Genomic DNA, 24,771 nt, shown 5'->3' with positions numbered 1-24,771 from the left:
TGCCTCAGTTGCCAAGGTACTTTATCCTGTTTAAAGGAACAAATAGTTGCGGAAGAGTCAGCTTCTATCCATATATTCATCCATACGTGTCGTGCTGCAATCTCAACTGCAAGGACAATGGGCATACTCTGCTTTGAAGTTGGTAACAACTCCAAGCCCTTGAGACCCCTACAATTTCATTTGCACTGTTTCTACTGATCACACCAGCACCTCCATATCCCGGATTCTTCAGAGAATATCCATCTGCCGTGGGTTGACGCATCATTAGTTGTTGGTCCACTTTTTCTGTAGGGCTTTTTTTTACTTACCCTTGATTTACGTATCACGGCTGGAAAATTATTAACTGGTGGAGGACAAACTCCTCAGTAAGGTTAAGCGTGAGTGCATGTTCCTTGTTGGGTATATGGTGTCATTTGTCGAGAAAAATTGGAACGTATAACATTCTACCATTGTCTGAGGCCCTTCTGTATGAAAAGACGGAATTTTAAGACACCCTGCAAACTGCTAGAAGCAGTACCTGAAGTCTGGCTGTTTCAAGAGATTCTTGGAGTAGTTTTTCCTGTCTTCAATGTTATGTTAGATGAAGCTTGCTGCAAGAAAGGAGGTATAACTCCGTGAACTTTGAACAACATTTTCAGTGCTAGAGGTGAACTTTGCCACAAGAAAATAGGTTACGTACAGATTTTAATTACAATTCGTCCATAAATTAAACATTGACGAGCAAACAAGTCGTTTAGCTTTCTGGCAGTGCATACATTTCGACCCAGCGAGGTAGACACACGGAAGGTGAAGAGACTTCGGAATAGAGAATGTTAGTCAGGCTTTCTCTTAAACACGGAACATGTTTCGTTGTTCGTCGGAAGCTTATATAGTGTATTCATAAGTTTATATAGTGTTGTCAAGGTTTTGGAACAACACTGTATAAACTTATGAAGACACTATATAAAAGACACTATATAAGCTTTCGACGAACATATCCGTTAACTGACATGTCCGTTTGAGAGAAAACCTGATGGTTACACATGATATTTTCTTTCACAATCTGAGTCCCTTAATATAAGTGAGAATACGAGATTACGGCACTTATGCCCAATGGTCATGTTCTGGAGTAGCACATAGATGGCGGGAATGGGAAAAATGGAATTCCCTTTCCTCACCAACCCGGTCAGCCTATGGAAGTTCAAAGTTTGCTCAATCCTTTTACCACTTTCTGGTGGAATCAGTGTCCATCAGTTGCATCTTATATGATCTTGTATTCTTGTCTGATGTTCAAGGCAAAGTACATACGTTTGGTATTTCAATAAATAAAAATAACTATCCGTAAAAAAAAAAAAAAACAAGGAAAGGAAAAATGGTATTTGATGGTGTTCTCATGCAGGACTAATCAACTATTTAAGCTAAACCATCTCTAACACGATTCCTTTTTATATAAAATGAATTTTATACATAAGAAGGGACATCTCTTGGTTCGTCATCCTTCACTTCTACTAGTGTCTTTGGTGTCTTTTTTTTCATCTTATTCAATTTGTACTCCCCATAGAAGTATGAAGTAAAACCCCCATAGACAGAGAAACAAGGCCAATGCCTTCTCTCCATTGAAACTCTCATGGTATGCAATCACGGCTACGATTTCTGTGATGGGGAGAAGAACAGCACTAAGGATGCCATTTAAGAGTGAGTTCACACAATAGATTACGCCTAGACCTCCAATGAAGGAAAGTTGCCATGCCACTGCACCAGCAGCTAATACTGTGTAATACATTCCCTTGCCTAGCCCATAGTCTTCGGCTTCTCTGCCCATGGCCTGCCAAAAAAAGTTGAATATGAAAATCCAAATATTCAGATCACATATTCTACTATTTTCCACATTTATCATGCACGCATTCAAGTTTTGAATTGTGCAAGATAGCAACAAAAGACCATATATTTTTTTCCTTTTGCTAGGTACAAAAGATAACATGTCACACGATATATTTTTTCCTGTGATTGTTCTGCTTGTATTTTCTACAAGGCAACTAATAATTAATTAATCTCTCTCCCAAGTCTGAACCCTCATGGAGATATTTCTTTAGATTCAGACTGGACCAGTTGAGTGACGAGATCATAATCCCAACTTTTGGCATTTTGCTAAATGCTGGGGAATCTTGATTCGAGTAGACCACAACGATTCATACAATCATACCCCCGGCGCACCCAAGAAACAGACACATTTAAGATTACTGAAAAAAGAAAAGAAAAAAGAAACAGGCACATTTAAGGACAACGCTCAAAGATTTTACAGCCTTCTCTATTATCAAATATATGTTTTTATTTTTGATGGCACCCTTGCACATAGTAATTATGCATTGTTTATGCCTATTATCGATTTTTTTTTTATGGATTTATGGTATAGAAACACCTAAAAACATAAACATTAATTAGGTGATAATTTTTATGGACTTGTGGGGAGTTGTGGTATTTGATATTTGTCCTTGCAGTTGTTGCCAAAAACAGTAATACTAGAAAATGTACCTATGCTTGTGGGGAGTTGTGGTATTGGCAAATGTACCAAAGTACCATTTTCATGACGTCTATTCGAGAACCACCGTTCTTATCCATAAATTCTTCGAGAATCACCTAATACTAGAAAATGACACATTGATAATTGAGGCAAGCGACCCCATAAAAACTTGCATATCTAGGCGGCATAATTGTATTATTTTTAATTTGATCAACATGATAGTGAGATTTTTCCTTGAGACTAGGAGTATAAGTGGATATCAAATATTCAAATTCTTATTTGAAAAATAAGATATTATCTGAAAATTTCAGGTATTGGATTAGGATTCGGATAATTTTTTAGGCCTAAACTAGTTTCAGATTCGAATATTGTCATATCCACATCCGATAATATCCGATCCCATTTTAAAAAAACTAATAATTATTATATATAATTTATTTATTTATTTTTATTATATAAAATATTATATAAAATTATAAACTAATAATAAAAACTATAATAGCAAAATAATAATAATAAATGACAAATATATATATATTTGTACTAGTTTTATAGTGGTAAAATAAATTATTCAAAACAAATAAAATTTTAATTAATATTAATTTTCGGATATTATCCGATTCCAAAATTAGATTGGATAGAATTTTTAATCAAATTTGGAGAATCCGAACCTATCCATTTGCACCCCAGATCTATACTTTGGTACTAACAACAATGGAGTACTTTGGTACTAACAACAATGGAGTTAACTGTACGCTGATATTGTACTCATTTCCACATTTATTTCATCTACAACTACTAGTCTACATGATGTTATTTTCAACAAGTCCAACAACCTCACTTCAATTCTTTGTAGATAGAATTGGAAGGATGAAAAAAATATGAATAGGCTTGTCCACAAACAGCAGTTTCTCATTGGTCCAAACCATTTTTAGGGCACATAAACAGTTTTTTTTCGGGCAAAAAAATGTATAGTTTTGATCTCCCAGCTAATATAAGAAGAGTCAACAATTTGTAAATCACATCTACCATTAACTTTTCAAAAGAGTGATACAAACGTGACAATAACTATAACACCCCGTGTTTTTATTCTTTTATTTTCCTAAGAATAATAATAATAATAATAATAATGGAAATAGATAAAACAGATATAGAATATCCAGCAGTTACGGATAAAAGCCCGTAAGTAAGTAGATAAGTTTTAACCCTTGTTTTTCGGGGAGGTTTTAAAAACTAGAAAATAGAGTTTTCTCACGGGAGTTTAAGGGAAAAAACAAATGAGAGTTTTAGAAAAAAAAAAAAAAAGATTCTTGAAAAGAAGAAAAGGTTTTGAACGAGGAAGATCGTCGTTGCGGCAACAAATGACTTCGGTCTTTTCGGATTTTCATTTGTTAGGTTTATAAAATGTGAGTAGTCTAAAGAGGTTTATTTTGGTTAATTATTTGTTTCTGCTAAACCTATCAATAATACTGTTTTACATATCCGAGATATTGTAAACTCTGTAATGGTGCCGACGGATACAAAACTTTGGAATACTTCGTAAATAAACCTATGAAGAATTTTAGCATTTTAAACTGCGGGTCTAGACTTAGGTGGTTAATGGCGTCGCCATCAGCACCAAACCGTCCCTTTTTTTTTTTGTGTTTGAAGTATGTTTTTATTTGATTTGTGGTGATGTTGAACTGTTGCGGTCATAATTGGTGATGTTTGGTTGTGTGGTGAAGTGTTGGGTTGTGAAGTGGAGGTTTAGTCGATTGGTGTTTGGGGTGGGTGCTGTTGCAAGGGTAGAAGGTCGTTAATGGCAGCGCCATCTAGTGTGGAGGAAGGGTCGATCAAATATGTATGGTAGTTGTTTTTGGTGGTATGAGAATTGATTGTAGGGGGTTATGGTTGAGAGGTGAGTGGTGTTCTGGCGAGTGGCTGATCGGTGGAGGAGCAGTAATGGCGTCAAATCGAGATTGTCACAGTATAAGAGAAGTGAGAATTGTTGGTATAGGTACATGTGGTTTTTCTCCATGAACCAAACCGCTAGGTTCATTGTGGAGATGGATGGCCGGTGGTGGCTGTTGTGGTGGTCGGTGGTGGCTGGAGAATGGGAGAGTGAGGAAGGAGATGAACAGTAAAATTCAAATTTGGGCTTGGGCCAAATCGTGGGTTGGGCTTGTGTGTTAAACTTTAGATTTTTTTTTTTGACTTAAGTTTAGACTATGGGCTTTAGGCTTTGGGCTTTTGGGGTTAGATAAGTTTAGACGGGTGGATCATTTGTTGACCCTTGGCGTGTCGACTTTGACTTTGACTTTGGTTGACTTTGACTAGAGTTGACTTTGGACTAGGGTTGACTTTGACCGATTGACCCAATTTGACCTTTTAAAGTCGATTATGATTCGATCTATTAGGATAGGTCTAGGGCTATTATCATGCTTTTGGCTTTTAGGCTAAGACCTTTATATATATACGTGTGTATGTGTATTAACCGCTATGTGATATTTGGTTTTGTGATATACAACGCCATGACACTTATACATCCATGAAATTAATAACGCGTAAACCAAAAATACATGAAACAAGATACTCCTACGTTCTCTGAAATAATATATGCAATAAGGTTCAATAATGCGTAAACCAATTTACCAACTCTTTTAAAACTCTCCACGCCTCAAGTTTTGGAATTGAGTTTTATGACTGTTAGTGTCATATGTTAGGTGGACATTCATTGAATGTGCCATAAATGGTCTGTTAGCGTTATCTATGGGTATTCATTAAATGTGTCATGAATGACCAGATTCTTTGGACTACCCTAGAGAGGAACTAAGGTATTCGCTTTGCGGGTTAGTTGTCTTCCTTGAGTGTACGGGAATGTAGAGTTAGGTAGGCACATAGGTTATGAAATATGTGTATAAGAAAAGTAATTGATTAATTGATTAGTTGTATTATTTGATTATGCGAGTGTTTGAGTTTACTTTTGAATACCTAATATAATATCTACATATGTTATATAGAAGTTCTAACTTTCTTGGGGAGGAGTGAGTAGGACTTAATAACATTTTGGCGCAGAACGCCGGTCCCACCCTTTATACATGGATATCGGTAAGTTTTAATTCAATGATTTAGATATTAAAACGAGTTATTAGAATGAGTTAATATAATGGAAGTTTTGCTTTAGGAAGAAACTCTTGGGTTGAAATGACTGAATCCACCGCCTTCCAAGTTCGGAGAATGATTAAGTTATGGGAAAATATAACGTGATTGTTTGGATAATTAAAAGTATGATAATGGTTATATGTGGTTAGTCTACTCATACCAAAGAAATTCCATTTTCACGACAAATATTTTGTTTGTTTTTGGGTGTAAGAACGCGGAACATAGGTGGATAGGGGAAGTTTGGAATGGTTAATCTCCGGTGTGTGATTTGGATTCTTGCCCGGAGAGCAAGGAGGTTATTTTATTAGGTCCGATCTTTTGGAAGTACATGTAATAACGTAGTTTTTTTTTTTCATATGACATGAAAATACGATGTTGAAGAGTTGTTATTCTTAGAGTGGTTTGATGTTTTATTGGGACGGAAGATAGACTTTTTTTGATAAAGTAATAAAGAGAATTTTGGAGATTATTTTTGTTGTTAAGATTATTTTATGATGTGGGTTTTCGGTTTTGGAAGATGTAGTAGATCCACCCCTGGCCATAAATTTTTTTTAGACAATTGAATATAGTGATGTTTGAGATATTTATATTTCAAATATTTATTTTTTTAATTGTTTAGAAATTCGAGCTGTGACAATAACATTTTACCAGATTTTTCGATTCCAAATTAGTAGACAAGGACATAGTAGTATTAGGCGGATCTATGAGTTGGCTGACCCGGGCTGTAGCCCCCCCTAACTTTGCTCAAAACCCAAAAGTACATTGGTAACTGTTCACTCAAAAAAAAAAAAAAAAAAAAAAAGTAGTGAGAATTAGTGTTAGTAGCCCCCCTATTGTTGAATCCTGCATCCGCCATTTTATAGACCCCATTAATGAGAATACCGTAATCACAGAATGTTAGCTGAAAAATAAAGACCAAGGGAAAACACTGCACGGACAGTGTATCTTTCATTCTTTTGTGATTGCTCAAAACTAAATAAGAATGATACGAAAATTGCAAGAAAAGAGTTCTTACCTGAAAGTCCTTATTTACAAGCATTCCAATGGTGCTAAAGATAGTAGCAAAAATTGCGAGATTAATCTGAAACTGCAACACAATACTGTAATTCACTGGTCGCTTAGCCTTACCGTAAGACAATTCGACCAGTGGCCAAATTAGGCCAAGCAAAGCTGCACTGCCTAAGGTCAAGAAGAACCCCAGCAAGTACTGTCCATTTGTTACACCGGCAGGTCGATCCCCATTCGTTTGAAGACCCAACAGGATCGACCCCACACTCATTAAAATCACTGAGTTTATAGAGTAAACTGTGAACTCTTGCTCAACTATAAACCAAGAAAAACAGCTAGAAAAGCAAGTTGTGTAGAAAAAAGAATAGAAGAGGTAGATACAGGGGTGTAAGATATTCCCAAAGAGTATAAGAAATTGTCTAGGCCAAGTAAAATGCCGATAAATGCGCTTACCACGAATAATTTAGGTTCCATGAAGAACAGAGAGAGTGAAACTCCTTGTGATTTAGATTGTATGAAGAGGGAAAAGAGAGGTAAGAAGAGAATGGGAAAACCAGCTGTTTCCATGCAAGACGTAAGCCATCTACGATTTCCACCATGAAGATAATAGAGACGAGATAACAAAGGACCCCCTATTACTCCTACAGCTACAAAGGTGCAACTTAGCAAGAGAAGTGGCCAATTTAATGTTGTGTTAGCTGGTTTTTTTATCAATGGAGCTTTGGATGATTGTCTTTCATCTTCATTTGCTTCCATGTTATTTTTGAACTTTGAGATGAAAGGTCTGTTAAGTTCAAATGTTCAATTATAAGGCTGGTCCAATGGTTATCATCTCCCCAAACAGTGTTATAAGGATATAGCGAGAGTAGGATTTGGCCATTTAATGGTGTGAAAAATACTACCAAATGGCTCCAATTCAAATAGGGCCCAAATGATATAAAAAGACAAAAGTGTCAAATGACTCCAATTCAAATGGTGATAAATGAAATTATATTTTACATTCTGCACCACTTTAACTAGCAATATTTGGGTTTTTCCATTTTACGTCATTTAAACTCGCGTAGAACGCACTCTGCATTTCTCAAAAATATGCACTCCGCATTTCTCAAAAATACTCTCTATATATAGAGTAATATATGGATGAACCGCCGCAAATCACACCACTTTTGTAGGGATACAGAGCCATTGGACTCACCATAAGGGAGTGAAAGAAATATATTAATACTTAATAATAACTTAATTAATATATAGTGAGAAAATTAATCATTTACTAGCTTCATGCTAGGCACGTGGAGCAATCTCGACGTGAACCCCAACACTATTTTTTTAAATTTTTTTTACAATAGAAGTGAATTTACTATTTTACCCCCACATGCAAACCTTTTTCCCCAACACTGGAGCCTGCATTTGACATAAAACAAATTTTGGAATTGCGCAACTTCGGTCATACTCCTAAAAAAGACAAAAAAATTAATAAAAAATGTAAAATTATGAAAATGTCACTGAGACGGATGTAGAATTCACTGTTCACTCGACCCATGTTTTTCTATAATAATAATAATGTGGTAGATATTTTTCTTTGTACCTATATATGTGGTGGATTGAAGGTTGATATCTGCATTTTTTTTCCCCAATAGCAGAGCAAGAATTGACCCTATGTGGGTCGTCATTGGGGTGGTAAGTTTGACAAAGGCTCGATTTACAAAGTAATTGGGTGTGTAGCTTAAGGAGCTGAGAGTGTTTGGATTCTATTTATTTATTGCCAATAAATATTTATTAGTGAAAAAAACGCGTCAGGGGGTGGTCAGTTTGACGAAGACTCGATTTACAAAGTAATTGGGTGTGTAGCTTAAGGAGCTGAGAGTGTTTGGATTATATTTATTTATTTCCAATAAATATTTATTAGTGAAAACACGTTTTTTTTTGTAAAATAAACACGTTTGGTCTCCATTTTTTCTAAAAGTAGTTTTCACCCAAAAAATATTTATTGGTTTGAAAATTTTGTTTTATAAAACTAGCTAAAACTTGTTTTTTAATATAAAAACAGTTTTTTTAGGGTTTTTCACTTTGTAATTTTCAAGACAAATAGATTGCCCTGGATGTATTAGTACTAAATGCTAGGGTGTTCATAAAATCGTTGTACCTAAGAGAACCAACCTGTTTGGATAAGAACTCACCCGAACACACTAACGATCTTGTTAGGGAGATTGTTGTAGAATTGTTGAGATCTGTACCTTTAATACCGCTTTCCGCCAGATCCAAATCGTTATCTAGAATCAAGTCTCTCAAATGAACGTAGTTCTTTGTTTCAAAAAAAGAAAGAGGTATTTATAGGATAATAATGAGAAACATCATTTCCTTAATTCTTTAGAAAATCTTTTGTAATTATGTAAAGTCTTAATATAGAAATATATCTTAACCAATATGTTTTCTAAATCAACCTCGCTATATCTAACTTGTGGTGCCATAATTTTTGCGGGCACGCCATAATTTTGGGATACCAAATTCATCATTAAGAGCAGCAAGCCATAATTTTGAGCGGGGAGACGCATTAACGCCCATAATTTTGGACAAACAAATGGCGTTTGGATCGCTAATATTATAATTTTGGCAGACGGACACGCCATAATTTTGGACCGTTGCAAACACGCCATAATTTTGAAGTGACGGAATGTCCTCCGATAATTTTTTTGGACAAAGGCTCGATGATGGCCATATAATTTTAGGCCGAGGCAAGCACGCCATAATTTTGGAAATAATAAAAAAGCACGCCATAATTTTTTGGAACCTAGAGCAATTGGCATGCCATAATTTTTGGCATCATATCGTGCTTAGTAGTGAGTGACGCTATACTGGTACCTAACGATGATTGTTTATAGGGGTGCAGATATGGTGGCACATACACCGCCCCCTCTTTGCCGGATGGAACTAGTTCCTTGTGGTGAAGAGTAATAAAAAAATTGGTTCAAAAAGGATGTGACAGTGGAAGTTATAGACGGAGGTGAGTAATAAAAAAACTGGTTCAAAAACTGGCTCTCATTACAATGAAACCTAAATTACGTATTTTATGTGAGTTATAGTAGCCCAACTAAAACGAACTTGTCAATTAGTGCGGGGTACTCAACTTGAAGACCAACACGTACGTACATGAACTATGGTGATATTGTTTTACAATTTAAGAAAAAATAAAATTTTGAAAAATTTATGGGTTAAAACATATCCCTACATAGCATAAAACAACCCATAACAACCAATGTTACATACTCCCTAAGAGTACAATCATTAAAGGGAGTTTCACAACAAAGCACTATGCTACTAGCCATACAATCATGAATCTCATGAATAAACTCTCTATTTCCCCATAATAAATTTGTGGACAGACAACTGTTTGCTATGCACAAGACATCAACTGCTGATTGGTGGAGTAGCTGTCCGAAAATACTATTTAATTGCCCAGAAAAACTATTTAGCTGCTCAAAAGTTAAACTGACCAATAAAAAAGTGATGTTTGTGGACAAGTCTGTCCACAAATTTGTTCTCCTACTTCCCTCGCCCAAATAAACATGAGTTTATCCCATAAGACAAGATGATGTTTTAAGATATATTTTAGAATTTGATGCACTTTTTAAATGAAAGCACAGTTGGAAGAATCAAGAAAGGGAAGACTCACAAAAGGCTCAATTACATGGGACCCGAATATGAAATATTCTTCAAAATGAACAAGCTTTTAGAGTAGGATCTAAAATTTATTGTCCTTTTTGGCAGTGTTATCAAACTCGCCCGGCCCGGTGGGTGGTTGATTATTGGATCGTTTGTACAGTTGGCCCAGTTCAAACCTAGTTGATTGACTCGCGTGGTTTTTAATTAAACCCGATAGACCCGGCCTGTTTACCACTGAACGAGATGCTACACTTAGAAATCTAAAAACTTTGTAGTTGAACCCGTTCCCTCACATGGCGGATTAACTAATTTACCCAACCACTAGTGCCAGCAACTTGTTATGATAGGTGTTGGGTCTTAAATTATATGTGTGAGGGAGTAATATTCACATCTAATGAATATCAGGCGCGTGTCTAGCATAAGCAGAAATATCCTACCGACCTCATGTCATCGTCCTCCGAGCTCGTCTTATAAAGCAACTCGCCTCATGTAGGTGGTCCACTTAAGCTCATACTACAAGCAATGACATCATTACCCGATCTAAGATGTTCATCCTACTAGCTCGCTCCAGGGTGATGTAGGTCGAACGGACGAGCTCAAGCAGAACGCTTCATCTCATGACATCATCCATCATCTGGATGCAATCATTACCAAAGCCATACTTACACAATCCATCACCGTAAATTACGAACCACTATAATCACTCCCCATCATTACGAAATTCCTACCAACACCATTCATACACTCCTTCTCAATCTCAACCATACATCTGTGCTTGTCAGTACACGTGTTGTGTGGATCCTCATGTTCAGTAACTATAAATACCCCCTACATGAACTATGCCAGACCTGATTCTACTCTCCCCGTAAGTGAGATAGATCGATAGGTAGCATTCGTTCAAACCTAGTTGATTGACTTTCGCGTGGTTTTATAAAGCAAGAACTAACTCTTCGGTCTTTCCAATCTATTGTCCCCATCTTCTTCACCTTAATCACATATTGTAAAACCCAAACTAAATAACACCTTTACAATATGTACATTATCTGAAAGTTAACAAAATAAAGCATTTAAAAACTAGAAAAGTAATGTTGGGTGGGATTGAACCTTGGGTTATTGTGAAAACACTATGCACTCTATCCATTGGAGAAAAAATATTTTAAATGTACATAGAACAACCTATATAATTATATATATTTATTTGTGCGGTTCAACCCAGTAACCTAGTCTAACCCACTGGTTGAACCGCCAATCCAATGACCCGAACCCTTTTTCGAGTTGAGGCCCGAGTTGGGTTTGATAACATTGCTTTTTAGGCACTGGGAATTAAGAAAGTGTTTTGGTGGGCTTGATAGGTTTGGGTGTTTGGTAACGAAACCCACTGTTCTAAAAATTGGTCTAGGCGGTCTCTAGGCGCTAGGCGGTGCCCAACCGACTCGCCTAGGCTCTAGTCATTTAAAAAATTGGTGGACCGACTAGACGGGTCTAGGCGGTTTAGTTTTTTTTTTTTTTGAATGATTAAATGTCGAAAAATAAAAGCCCGTATATGTTTAAAATTTGAATGAGTTTAAAAGACTTAAGTCTAATGTAAATTATGTCACTATAACAAAGAGTATGTTTTTATATGAAGTCAATATTCCTCAACTATTATGCATTTTTGTAACAAGTATCTTTGTTTGTGTAACAAGTATCTTTGTTTGTGTTTATTTTTTGAGTTATGGTAAATGCTTTTCTTCATTTCTTGTAGTATATGTGTGTATTACTATATATATATATAGGAAAAAAAACCGCCGTCTAGGCACTGCCTAAAAGGCCTAGGTGCTAGGCGCTCTCCCACCGCCCGACTACCGCCTAGTGTTTTTTAGAACACTAACGAAACCTCACACATTTATATTGCAGATGTGTTGCCGGCAAAGTGGGGCAAACTGTTTAAGCCTCAGAAAAAGTTATTTCCAAAATTGTGAAAAATGTTTTCTTTATATGTTTGTGTTGCAATAATGTTTATCCGTACAGTGACCTAGGTTTGAGTCAAATATAACATGCCACTTCCAGATTGTATTTACTATTTAGTATACCAATAATTGAATCAAGAAACCAAGTTAGCAAACATTGCAATTCAATTTGAATATGTTCTATACAATATGTGCCATTACATCTTTCTGCATCACAAAATGTTTAAGAAACCTCATTTCAACTGTACGCGTATGCAATTTATACTGAAGAAAGTGCATCACTTGGTGATTCATTCTCTACTACTTGGTTCTGAGCTGCATTTTTCAGCTTCTTATTCATTTTGTACTCCCCATAGAAATAAGATGTGAAACCCCATAGGCAAAGAACCAAGGCCAAGGCCTTTTCCCCATTGAAGTTTTCTTGGTACGCAATTACGGCTGCAATTTCTGTGATCGGTAGAAGCACAGCGCTAAGGACTCCGTTTAACAATGAATTCGCGCAGAAAACTACTCCTACTCCTCCAATAAATGAGAGTTGCCACACTACTGCTCCGGCAACCAATACTGTGTAGTACATGCCACTTCCAAGCCCATACTCATTTGCTTCTTTACCTATGGCCTGAAAATCGTTGTTTACGAACATTCCAATGACGCTGAAAATAGTTGCGAAAATTGCAATATTTATCTGGAACTGCAACACAATACCATAGTTTACTTGTCGTTTCGCCTTACTGTAAGACAATTCGACAAGTGGCCATATGAGCCCAAGCAAAGCTGCACTTCCCAAAGTCAAGACAAAGCCCAATAAATATTGTGCATTGGTTACACCGGCAGGGCGATCACCATCAGTTCGAAGGCCCAACAGAACTGATCCAAGAGTCATCAAGATCACGGCGTTTATTGAATAGGCGGTAAATTTCTGCTTCACAATGAAGAAAGAAAATACTGCAAGAAATGCAAATTGAGTTGCAAATAGAATAGAAGAGGTAGAGACGGGGGTGTAGGACAAGCCCAAAGAGTATAGAAAGTTGTCAAGCCCAAGTAATAGGCCTATTAAAGCACTCGAAATGAATAACTTCGGTTCCATGATAAATGAAGAGAACGAAACTCCTTGAGATCTAGATTTTAAGAAGAGTGAAAATAGAGGTAAAAAGAGAATTGGGAAACCAGCTGTTTCCATGCATGAAGTAATCCATTTTCTGTTTCCACCATGAAGAAAATATAAACGAGATACCAAAGGACCCCCTATTACGCCAATAGCTACAAATGTGCAACTTAATAAGAGAATAGGCCAATTGATGGATTTTCTTGTGTTGGCGTTTGTGGGGGTGTTACTCTCTTGATTCTGAATTACTGGCTTCGGAGTTTTTCTTCCTTCTTCAACGTCTCCTTCGTTCAACATGAATGGTACTTTGAGATCAGAATTTGACTCAGATGAAGTAGATAGATTGAAGGAAAGAAGTGAGTTAATAACATATAGGTACTGATAAAACTGTCGAAGTAGTTTGGAACTTGACATCTTCATTCTTCACTAGATGAAGTGTTAAATGTTTCTTGTAGTTGATAATGAAGATTTGAAGAATTGTATTGTGCTTATTATGTTCGGAAAGAATGTACGTAAGGTGACTTAAATAGGAAGAAAAAACGTACGTACGAGCTAGGAAGTTTCAGTGAAAATTCCAAAAAGGCAAGCGCAGGCAAGCAAAAAGGGAGGAAAATAGGACAAAGACAAGATACAGTTCCAAGGTTTACATGGATCATCAAACATGGTTTGCTCGAGTAACATGGGAAGTCACTGCATGTCTGCATCAGCTTGTCTCAATTCATTGTTCAACGTGACCATAAGCCGTCAAAATTTGTATAGACGAGGCAAATATGCTCAGTGACAGAGTTCTCCCACGTGCCACGCATCCTTGTCCTATTGTACCATTCCACTTGGCAAATGTTATGTATAATCCAATTCTTGAGGTTACTGAGTTACTCACAAACTACTCAAGATTAAGAGTTAAAGAGAATTGGTGACTAATGCTTGATAAAAGTCCTTTGGTCAAGTTCAGCACTTGGTAATGACCACAGACGATTTGTTCCGAATTGGTTGAACGGAAGACTGGTATTTGAAACATTTAAATATTTTGTTTTAAAAAAAATTTTAATAAAATGTATATACATAATACATATATGATATATATCCTAGTTTATACTATCCTGATAACCTATCTCCACTTGACCTATGACTTCGGTTCTCACCCCTGAATAGCGAGTCAGCCTTCAGATGTAAAATCACACACAGAGGAGGTCTACTTGTTGCGGCCTAGTGGTGGCTAAGATAAGGGATAATATTAGGCCGTAAATTTTCGTTGATATATATTATTAACTGAACTTTTCAATTTGTTTAGTAAGGATTTTGTTTTGTAACGCCGTACCAAGCATCCAGCAACAGTTGGGGTTGGGTATATATGAATTGGCCTATGCGCAAGTAGAGTAATCGCGTGTTTAATTTGTCCGTTGTTTATTCATCTTAATTGGCTTCATTACTGAACTCTAAGAAACTACAAGAGTAACTCTTTACGGAAATTCATTTTCACTTAGCGTCTTCGTCTTGGTCTTTCTGCCTTTTTTCCATCTGATGATATACCGATACCGTGATTCTGGTCAGTGGCCACTACTCCACTACACTTTAGGCAAATTTGAAGAAATTTCTTCTTTTTTTTTGGATAGGGACATGAGCGGCATAAGGACATTGCTTAGAAATTTCAGAAACTCCATACATTGCTCATTTTTTCCAAATTTCAGAATTATTTATCTTTTCACAAGTGTCAAGTTGTAAGAATACGTAATAACTTTCAATTTAGGGGACTTCTGCTGAGTTTTTTCCCCCCTTTCGGTGAATATTAACATGTGGCCATAGTTAGTGATTTGAATATCGGAATTCCATAGAATATTTCGTTTGGAGGGTCGAAATAATAATGTATGGGTCGAAAAATGTAAATTGGGAATTTTGCTCGGAATATTTTGGACTTCCGGCTTTTGGATATGTTGGAATTTCGGAAATTCCGAAATCCCGACTATGACCTGTGCTAAGTTCTTGTTAGCCATGTACAGCTTGACATTAACATGGAAAATTTTCACTGAAATTAAAATTTGACCCTTATGATATTCTGCATTCTGTCATATGTATATTGGTTATTATCAATTGGTGGACTCGCACGGACTATATTGATGTATACTAGCCTCGTGCACATGTAAAAACACGTGTTGTGTGTTGTGTTGTGTTGTATTTTCTCAACAGAAAAGATCCTACAAATTGACTAAAAATACTAATTTAAGAGTGAATTTATCCTTATAACCCTGTTTATCTAACTTTCCCCAAACATAATGGCCCACCAGTTTTGAAAATCTGTTTTAAAAACAATTTTTAAAAAATAAAATTACTGTTACATCTTTCTAAAAAACAAAAAATATTTTAAAAAAAAGTAAAATTATAATTTTACCCGTAAGACGTACACTAAAATCACTATTATTCAACTCCACATTTTTCTATAAAATAAAGATGAGTAGGATAGAATGGAATACTACATTTTTTTTTGGTAATTATATGGAACACCGAACACTATATTAAGGACACAAGTTAAGCCAAATACACCTATAAGTCGCAAGAAGACATGGAAAATATAATTTCCTATATATGCAGTCGACACCATATTTGTCCCAATTCATTGGACAATGTGATGATAAATCCATCTAACCAAGTGGGCATTTAGTTTCTAGTCATAATTTAGTCTTTGAAAGAGACTAATAGAGTCTTCATCCAATTAACCCTACAAACTTCAGTCACAAAAATAGGAAAATCATGGATGGGTGAACTAGTGAAGTGGTGATTCAGAGGGTTTTTTTTAATAGATAGTGTTTATCTAATGGAGTAATGGGACATGGGAGCGTGGGCATATTTCGCTAAGAACAAACAAAGGATTGTTGCAGAGGAAAACTCTGTAACAATATGTATTATATATAGAACTCTTAAGAGTTGATTAGCGAAAAAAAACAAGAAGTAATAACTTAAGAGATCAAACACATAGGGCGAGGTACGGATTGAAATTGCATTTTAGCTTCAATGCGATGTTTTATCAACATCCGTACGTTTAACACTACTCCGACTCTTTGATTACAATTCAAAAAATTTGGCGCCAAATGGGTGATCTGGTTGAGTCTGCACCCAGATACGACTAACGACTGTTGTTTAGTGCATATTAGGGGTGACTTCGGATCGGATAAAGGGCTTTCGGAAAAAATTTCAATTTTGCCGAAAAATAATTGGATCGGAAAAAATCCGATCCAATTATTTTTCGGATGACAATTTTTTTTTCCGAATTCAGAAAGTTCGGAAAATCGGAAAATTTTCGGAAATTTTAGAATCCGCAAAATACAGAAATAAATCGGAAATTTGAATTATATAATCGGATTCTCTTTTAGGTTAACCATTTTTTATCCAGTTAATACATTCATTTAGCAATTATTTTGAAATGTATTAATTCAGTAAACAAATTAGACCTTTTAACACGTTCATTCAGCAAATTTTTCTTCATGTTAATGTATTAATTCAGTAAATAGGAAGATGGGAGAAATTGAGACATGTACTAGAATGACAATATTGATTTTTTAAAATTGTGTGAGAGACAATGTTCTAATTCTCTAGGGTTTTTATTTGGTTTGTAAACTATTTGCAGTTTTAATTTAGTAACTATATGAAATAGACTGCTATATGTTAAAATTTCGGAAATTAATCGGAAATTGGATCGGATCGGATTTTGAAAACACATCCAATTCCGATCCAATTATTTTTCGGAAAAATCGGATATCGGAATTTCAGATATCGAAACACAAGTGTCATGGCCAAATTCGGAAAAATATCAGATCGGAATTCGGAAAATTTGGGTTTTCGGAAAAAAGAGGCACCCCTAGCGCATATCTAAAGTCAGTGGTTGCACCTCAAAAGCGCAAACCAACTCTCTAAAGCCTAAAATAGGCTAGGTAGATCAAGTATTGCGCTGCAACTCAACAGTCTGTTGCCGGTGAGTTTGTTTGTTTGTTAAATGTGGCCTTTCTCAAGACATTCGATCTCTTTTCTCCAATTCAACTTTTTTGGTGTATTATTGTCCTCAATCCCATCAGAGTATAGACTGTTTGAATAAATAACTCTTTGGGCTCATCATTTTCTGCTTCACCACTCATGGCTAAGTATATCCTCATGGCATATATTATATACTAAGGGGGTCCAGACGGATACCGAAAATCCGAATCCGAAAAATCAGATGTTGTTCGAAAATTTCAGATATTGGATTTGGATTTGGATAAATTTTTCTATCCATACATATGTGGGTTTTGGTGATATCCATTGAATAATATCCGATCCGACTTGATTTATTAATATAGTTAGGGACTTAGGGGCCTCCACTAAGGCCTGATATCCAAAAGAGCAGTCCAAAAACCACTAAATCAAAAAAAAAAAAAAAAATATATAATATATATATATATATATATATATATATATATATATATATATATATATATATATATATTAAACCATGAGAAAGCTAGTGTTTTCTATCACTTGCAAAGTTCAGATTCAGAATCGATTGAATACAAAGCAGGCTACTCCAGTCGGCTATGTCGAAGGTCAATGAGCGAAGCATCAGCAACAGTTTCCTTACTTGTTTACGAGTCTAATTGCTTTAGCTTCTTCTCCTCTAAACTTTTTTTTTTCTCAGTGCATGTTCCTGTTTTGTTCAGAAAATCTCTAACAATTGGGGCAATTGCCATTTTTACTTGAGGCAGTTCTTGGAGCTACTCGATCAGTTTTGCCAACCATACTTTGCAAAATCCATCCTACTATCCTACTGATTTGTGGTTTTGTGATCGGATAGGATATTCATCCGATATCCAATAGGATTCAAATGGATTCGGATACAACCATATCCAAATCCAAACCTATCCGTCTGCACTCCTAATTATATTAGTCTAGACAAGATAAAACATATGTGCTATATGCCTAGCTATATTGCACCAATGTTTTTCCTAAGGAAATCCAACAAACAGTTCAAAATTATTTATTATTAATTTTGCTTTAATTTAAGCATAGGCACTTTTAGAGCATTCCCGATTGTTTCAATGCAATTGTAATATTGGATGTCACTTCACCAAAATGTAACAATGAATTTTGCTACATCAAAAGTTACATAATTGTGAAGATTGGCTGGAATCTAACATTCTGTCTTGCTTTAGAAACACAACATATGAGAGATGAGATGTAAGATTTCGTCTCGTTTGTTTTGCTTATTTATCGTCGAAATTCGTATGTTTTTAATAATAGATAGAATGCTTGATTTTTTTTTTCTTTAGAGGGGATCTTAGAGTCCATTCAGTTTTCATAATTTCATCTATATTGGACAACTCTGTGGTAGCTTATATGAAAGAAGGCAATTTGAGGGCAATTTAATCTCATGTGGCTCCTATGTGGAGGTAACAAAATTACCTCTGCATTGGGAATGCTCTTAGTAGGGGTGTGCATGGGTCAATTCGGGTTGGGTTTAGAGTGAAACCGACAATTGAATCGACCTAGTCGGGTTAATAATATGGAAAACCGAACCGACCTGACCAAAAATTAAAAATTGATCCGATCCGAATCGAAAAATTTGGGTTGGTTCGTCAGTTATTCCGAGTCCAAAACAGATCTAAAGAAGCTCTCATTTTAAGCAATTTTTTTTAAAATCAATGAAATTTTCATTCTTTACATCAATCATTTAAAAAAAAATCATTTAACCCACTTTATTTGGACTCTATTTAATGTCTAATCTATTAGATTTCTTTATGCACCAAGAATTTTCCTCTAAAAGAAATTCCATTAAGAGTAAGGAGAGAAATACAAAACCTTTGGGTGATGATACCAGAAGTCTGAGGCTTGAACCCCGCCAGCATCAAAGAGTTACTGATCTCATTTAAAACAGACTTACCAATCAAAAATAAAAATAAAAAACCATTTTATATTGAGAGAGAGAGGAATAAACAAGAAAAAATAGTTTCAATAATAGAGTAGAGAGAAAATTAGAATAAGACTACTAAATCTTAATTGTAGAAGAGAGAAGAGGGAGAATAAAGAGATAGAACAGCTAGTGAGAGTGGAGTAGTTAGTATGTTTAGGGTTAGTAAGGTGTTAGTTATATTATATGTTTAGATCCAACGGTTGGATTTTGATTTAACATAACAAACTATCATATGAATTTATATTAAAACATCTATCTAATCTATCTAATAAAATAGGGAAGTGTAGGGCCCGAAGGGCCCGATCCAACAATTGTAATTCTTTTTCAGAAAAATATGACATGGCAGAAAGAGCGGCTCCCAGCTGGTATGTTGTTTCTATCCACAACATTTGGATCCATGCGACTTGACTTTCTTACTGCCACCTTACTCGCTCAGTCGTTCTTACCTTTTCTTACTGCTGCATCCTCGGTCTAGGGTGTTTTAAGGTCAGTTTACCACCCTTTTGTTTCTTCCTTTTGATTCTCTCAGTTCTTCTCGGTTTAGTTGGCGCACTAATTTCCGTCCCTTTTTTTGTCTTTTTTAGTTGGCGCATTACTTAGTAGTAGTTTTAAAAACCTTAAAGGAACAACCTATTCCGTCATTCCCCGATCAACATCATCCACTGTGGTAATGGGTAGAGTTTCATAAAGAAGGGGATGGACGGATGGTTATGGCCAAGTTGTAAACAAATAGAACTGTGTTTGGCTACATGGGTTCTATGGTTAAGTACTTAAGTAATGGTGTGGTTGTTAACAATCATTGACTTGAATCATAACATGGACTGTTGTATTCAAATTGTTTGACAAAATGGCTTCTTCCTAAATGTTGAGTGGATGGAAAGCAAGTTGAAATGATTACTGCATTGCTATAATAGTTTCTGTTAGGATTGCTATCTTTTAAATTTTGTATGTATTATCTTGCGGTTTAGCTGAGTACCAACCTTATAAATGACTTAGTTTCCCCTATCCAAATGACTTACTGCAACTTTTGCGTTTTGTACTTTTCCAGGCGCTTTTACGTTATCAAAACAACGGTTAAACCCGACTTTCTATGGTTCCATGGTACGTACTTTAGTATTACTGCCACTGCCCATTGCAAACTTCAAACTTCCATTTGTGTTGTTTATCTTTTTATGTTTTACAGGATCACATGGATAAGGTTAAACGTCCAATGGACCCTTCTAAGGATCAATCAAACAAGGAAAAACAAATTTTTGTTCCGGTCCAAGATAGACTCTTCCTCTAACCACCTACTCCTCAACGACCTGCTCGCTCCTGGGTATTCCTATCACCTGGCTCCAATAAATGCTTATGTTGTCCATTCATTATCATTTCTTTTGAACTGCTTATTTGGTTTATATAGCTTCCAATGTGACCAATTCTCGACAAAAGGAAACACCCTTTGGACCCTTTGAAGCAAAGCAACAAAGAGATAGGCCCCCAAGATAGGCTCAATCTTCAACCACCTCCTGGCTTTTCGGTATTTCTTGCTTCTGACTATTGTATTTATTTCCCCGCTTACGTTCTTTTTGTTTATTACCACTTATTGCTTTATTCATATCCTTCTGGTCCACATTTAAAAAAAAATTATAACTAGCATTTACTGCTTTATTTTTATTCCTCTTTCTCCCCATCCGTCTACTTAAGAGAACAACCCCTTCCTCCGACAAAGAGAGAACTAACAAAAGCAATACTAGGACAACATGCTCGAAGGGAAAGAGAAAAGATCACTAAAGAGAAAGGCATCTCAGACTTCACCAACCGAGGTGTACAAGCACTCACGCGTCGTGTCATTGGCCACCAGTTGATAGGTTCAGCATTAAATGCATCTCCTTCACTTCCATGAACTCCATCTAAATCTAACGGGCGGCGAGCACAAAGTACTATAGTTACACCTCATGCGACACCATGCAGACGCCTTTCTTCTTCTGAGTCTCTTCAGAAATCTCTATCGTTCCTTAATCCTGTCAGGCTGTTTACGCTCCCCGAAGAATATGTCGCATCAAGTGCCCATGTTGATTCAATAAATCAAAACAATGAGATATTTGTGCCAACGCGGACTCACCAAAATGCAAGGTCAGTACGGGGTTCAATGCACTTTTCTCTTGGTTCTTCCTGGTTTACATTAAAAAAAAAAACTATAATATTCTTCTACATTCTTCGCAGTGCGCGAAGCTGCATGTCTACTACCTCATCATTAGTTCATCCAATACCACTTTCGACAAATGCAGCTTCAACTTCTATATCATCATCAACTACCCGAAATTCATGGTATATATACTTCTTCACATTTATTAAAACAAGAATACAAAAAAATTAGCTCCTTTGTCTAAATAATAATTTTCTCATACAGACCACAACCATTTGAGATCCTGCACATTATTGTGAGGATGTTCACCATAATGGTTTTGACCGTCCAATTTCTGCTAATAATGCTGACATCAGTGATGATGAAGACGAAGTTGAAAATATTCCTGCTGACCGTCTGATTGAACAAGGAAGACACTCCTTAGGGAGAATGGATGTTCAATGCCCATTCTGTAATGCACTCCATTGGATGGATGAACGGCTAACCAAATCATCATTAGCACATCCTCGATTTGGGACTTGCTGTTTGCAAGGGAAAGTCAAATTGCCTCCACTACGACCATTACCACCAGCTCTTAAAGCTCTATATGATGGAAATGAGTCAAAGTTATTTTGCAAGTACATGAGGCAATACAATCAAGCCTTTGCATTTACGAGCCTTGGAGGAAATGAGCGTGTGTTTACTGGACGAGGTCCACGACCTTTTACTATCCATGGTCAGCTGCGTCATAGGACTGGAGCTCTAATTCCTGACTCTGGGCGGCAGCCAACTTACTCTCAACTTTACATATATGATCCCAGTGCTACATTGGAGTTACGTCAACTTCGTAATCCTGGTTTGAACACAGATGTTCTTCAAAATCATTCATGAAACTATGCTCCAGTATAATCATTTCTCTGCTATTTTCCGCCATGCATACGATGTTCTTAGATCTGCCTCTCTTAACCATGGTGATAACTTCAACGTCCCTGCGTATTTGTATTACAATGCTACTAGAGACAGATGCCATTATAATTTGCCAACCGCAGATGAGATTGTTGTCATTTTACCTGGGGATGGCAGCGAACGGGGAAGCATGAGAGATATTGTCATCTATCTTAAAGGAGGGCAAGAATTCATGCAAATCAGTGAATGTCATCCAGCTTACTTGCCTTTGTATTATGTGTTAATATTTCCTTTAGGAGATCTTGGGTGGTCACCTAACATGAGACGTTCAAACAGTTTAACTGCAGCAGCTACTAATGACCGATTGACACAGATGGACTTCTATTCTTATCGGTTGTTTGAACACCCTGGAGAATATTCTGCAATCTTGCGAGGGCACAAACTGTTCCAAGAGTTTGTGGTCGATGGGTGGGCAGTGACTGAACAGAACAAAATGAGATATTACAGGCAACAACAAGACAAGCTTCGGGCCGAACTTTATCAAGGTATCACTGATGTCGCAGCTAATGCTTTTGACCCAAACCAAATAGGAAGACGAGTGGTCTTACTAGCATCTTGTGTCGGTAGCTCAAGGCACATGTTTGAAATTTTTTAAGATTCCATGGCCATCACGCATTACAATAAGCATCCTGATATATTTCTCACTATGACTGCAAACCCACACTGGGAGGAAGTTGTTGATGCATTGTCTACGCACCAAACCGCAACTCATCGACCTGAGGTGGTGGCCCGTGCCTTTGAACTAAAGCAAAGGGCCTTGATGAAGGAAATTAAAAAAAAGGTGTGCTTGGTAATGCAGTTGCACATGTCTACACCATTGAGTTTCAAAAACGCGGGTTGCCACATATGCATGCACTTATATATCTTCAACATTCGACAAGATTTGTGTACCTGCTCAAGTTGATAGCATTGTATGTGCAAAGTTTCCTGATCCAGAAGTCGAACCTGATTTGTTTCGGATCGTCCTTACATGTATGGTTCATGGTCCATGTGGGCTAAAAAATCCTAACTCTCTGTGTATGGTAAATGGTCAATGCAAGCATCACTACCCCAGGACTTTTGCAGATGTTACCACTATGGATAAAGATGGATATCCTATCTACAGTCGTTGTGACAATGGTAGATCATATATTGTGAGAGGGCATACAGTTGATAATAGGGATGTTGTTTCTTATAATCATTATCTTTCTAAAGTGTTCAACTGCCACATTAATGTCAAAGTTTGTGCTGGGATCTGTTGTGTTAAATACATTCACAAGTATATATTTAAAGGGCATGACAGGGCAACAATGGTGTACAGTGACTTGGATGAGATCCAACAATACTTGGATGTGAGATACATTGGACCCCCTGAAGCTGTTTAGAGGTTGCTAAGTTTCCATTTGCACGAGGAGATTCCCACAGTTGTATGCTTGACACTTCATCTCCCCAGAATGCACCGCATAGTTTATAAAGTAGATGAATCAGTAAATGATATACTATCAAGAGCTGAGCGTCAGAAGTCAACTTTGACTGCCTTCTTTGAGTGTTGTGCATCAGATTCAAGAGCAAGCAACCTCACTTATTAAGAGTTCTCGGAATACTACGTCTAGAACAAACAATCACAAACTTGGACATATAGGAGACAAGAAGGAAGATTTGCTATTGGTAGAATGTATTTTGTCATTCCTAACTCTGGTGAGTGATTTTACTTGCGCTTACTTCTCACGGTTGTAAAAGGACCCCATTCATTTGATGATCTGAAGAGGATTGGAAATGGTCCTCCACTTCCAACTTTCAAAGATGCCTGTGTTGCACGCGGACTTCTGGAGGATGACAGTGAATGGGTGCAATGCCTACAAGAGGCTGCAATCATGCAAACTGAATATCATCTTCACCGACTATTTTGTGTTATTCTCGTAGAGTGCAATCCTTTGCAACCACATATACTGTGGCATGATTTATGTGAAAATATATGTGATGACCTTCCACACAAGCTTCGCACCAACATTCAAGAACCTACCCCTGCTGAAGTGCAAGATTACGGTTTATTTCTCTTAAATGAGATTCTAATAGAGTAAGGTAAATCACTAGCTAATTTCCCTCTGATGTCTATGCCTCTGTTAACTACCAGATGGAACTTAGCTATTGCAAATTGTCTCATATATGACCAACGGCAATTTCAGTTTGACCCTCAAAATGAAAAAGCACATAGCAACAGGGTACTCCTTAATGCAGAGCAAGACTTCTCGTATAAAGCAGTGATAGATTCGGTTTCCAAAGATGAAGGGAAGCTATTTTTTTTAATGGAGTAGCGGGAACAGGCAAAACTTTTGTCTACAACACAATCGTTGCTACGTGTCGTGCTGAGGGGCATATTGTTATTATGGTTGCTTTATCTAGAATAGCTTCATTACTGTTGGC

The 24,771-nt window shown here is 36.6% G+C and overlaps 2 protein-coding genes and 2 pseudogenes across 4 annotated transcripts; 2 read left to right on the top strand and 2 right to left on the bottom strand.

Annotated features, from left to right (window-relative positions):
- Positions 1 to 1,334: 1,334 nt before the first annotated feature.
- LOC147502479 (purine permease 3-like) lies at positions 1,335 to 7,512 on the bottom strand (annotated as a pseudogene). Its single transcript, XR_015221710.1, has 2 exons — positions 6,657 to 7,512; positions 1,335 to 1,804 (listed from the first exon to the last, which is right to left on the bottom strand). The product of XR_015221710.1 is annotated as a purine permease 3-like (transcript).
- A 4,875-nt stretch (positions 7,513 to 12,387) lies between these two features.
- LOC147502478 (purine permease 3 pseudogene) lies at positions 12,388 to 14,640 on the bottom strand (annotated as a pseudogene). Its single transcript, XR_015221709.1, has one exon. The product of XR_015221709.1 is annotated as a purine permease 3 pseudogene (transcript).
- Positions 14,641 to 21,852: 7,212 nt separating this feature from the next.
- Positions 21,853 to 22,293, top strand: LOC147502477 (uncharacterized). Its single transcript, XM_086604543.1, has one exon. The coding sequence runs from the start codon at positions 21,853 to 21,855 to the stop codon at positions 22,291 to 22,293; it is 441 nt and encodes a 146-aa protein (XP_086460669.1).
- Positions 22,294 to 22,969: 676 nt separating this feature from the next.
- On the top strand, positions 22,970 to 23,732 carry LOC147502476 (uncharacterized). Its single transcript, XM_086604542.1, has 2 exons — positions 22,970 to 23,149; positions 23,292 to 23,732. The coding sequence occupies exons 1-2, from the start codon at positions 22,970 to 22,972 to the stop codon at positions 23,730 to 23,732; spliced, it is 621 nt and encodes a 206-aa protein (XP_086460668.1).
- The last annotated feature ends 1,039 nt before the right edge of the window (positions 23,733 to 24,771 follow it).

Source organism: Coptis chinensis, chromosome 4, assembly GCF_015680905.1.
Source record: "Coptis chinensis isolate HL-2020 chromosome 4, ASM1568090v1, whole genome shotgun sequence".
Lineage (NCBI taxonomy): Eukaryota > Viridiplantae > Streptophyta > Magnoliopsida > Ranunculales > Ranunculaceae > Coptis > Coptis chinensis.
The sequence above is the reverse complement of the archived record's forward strand: the minus strand, read 5'-3'. Positions and strand labels throughout refer to the sequence as shown.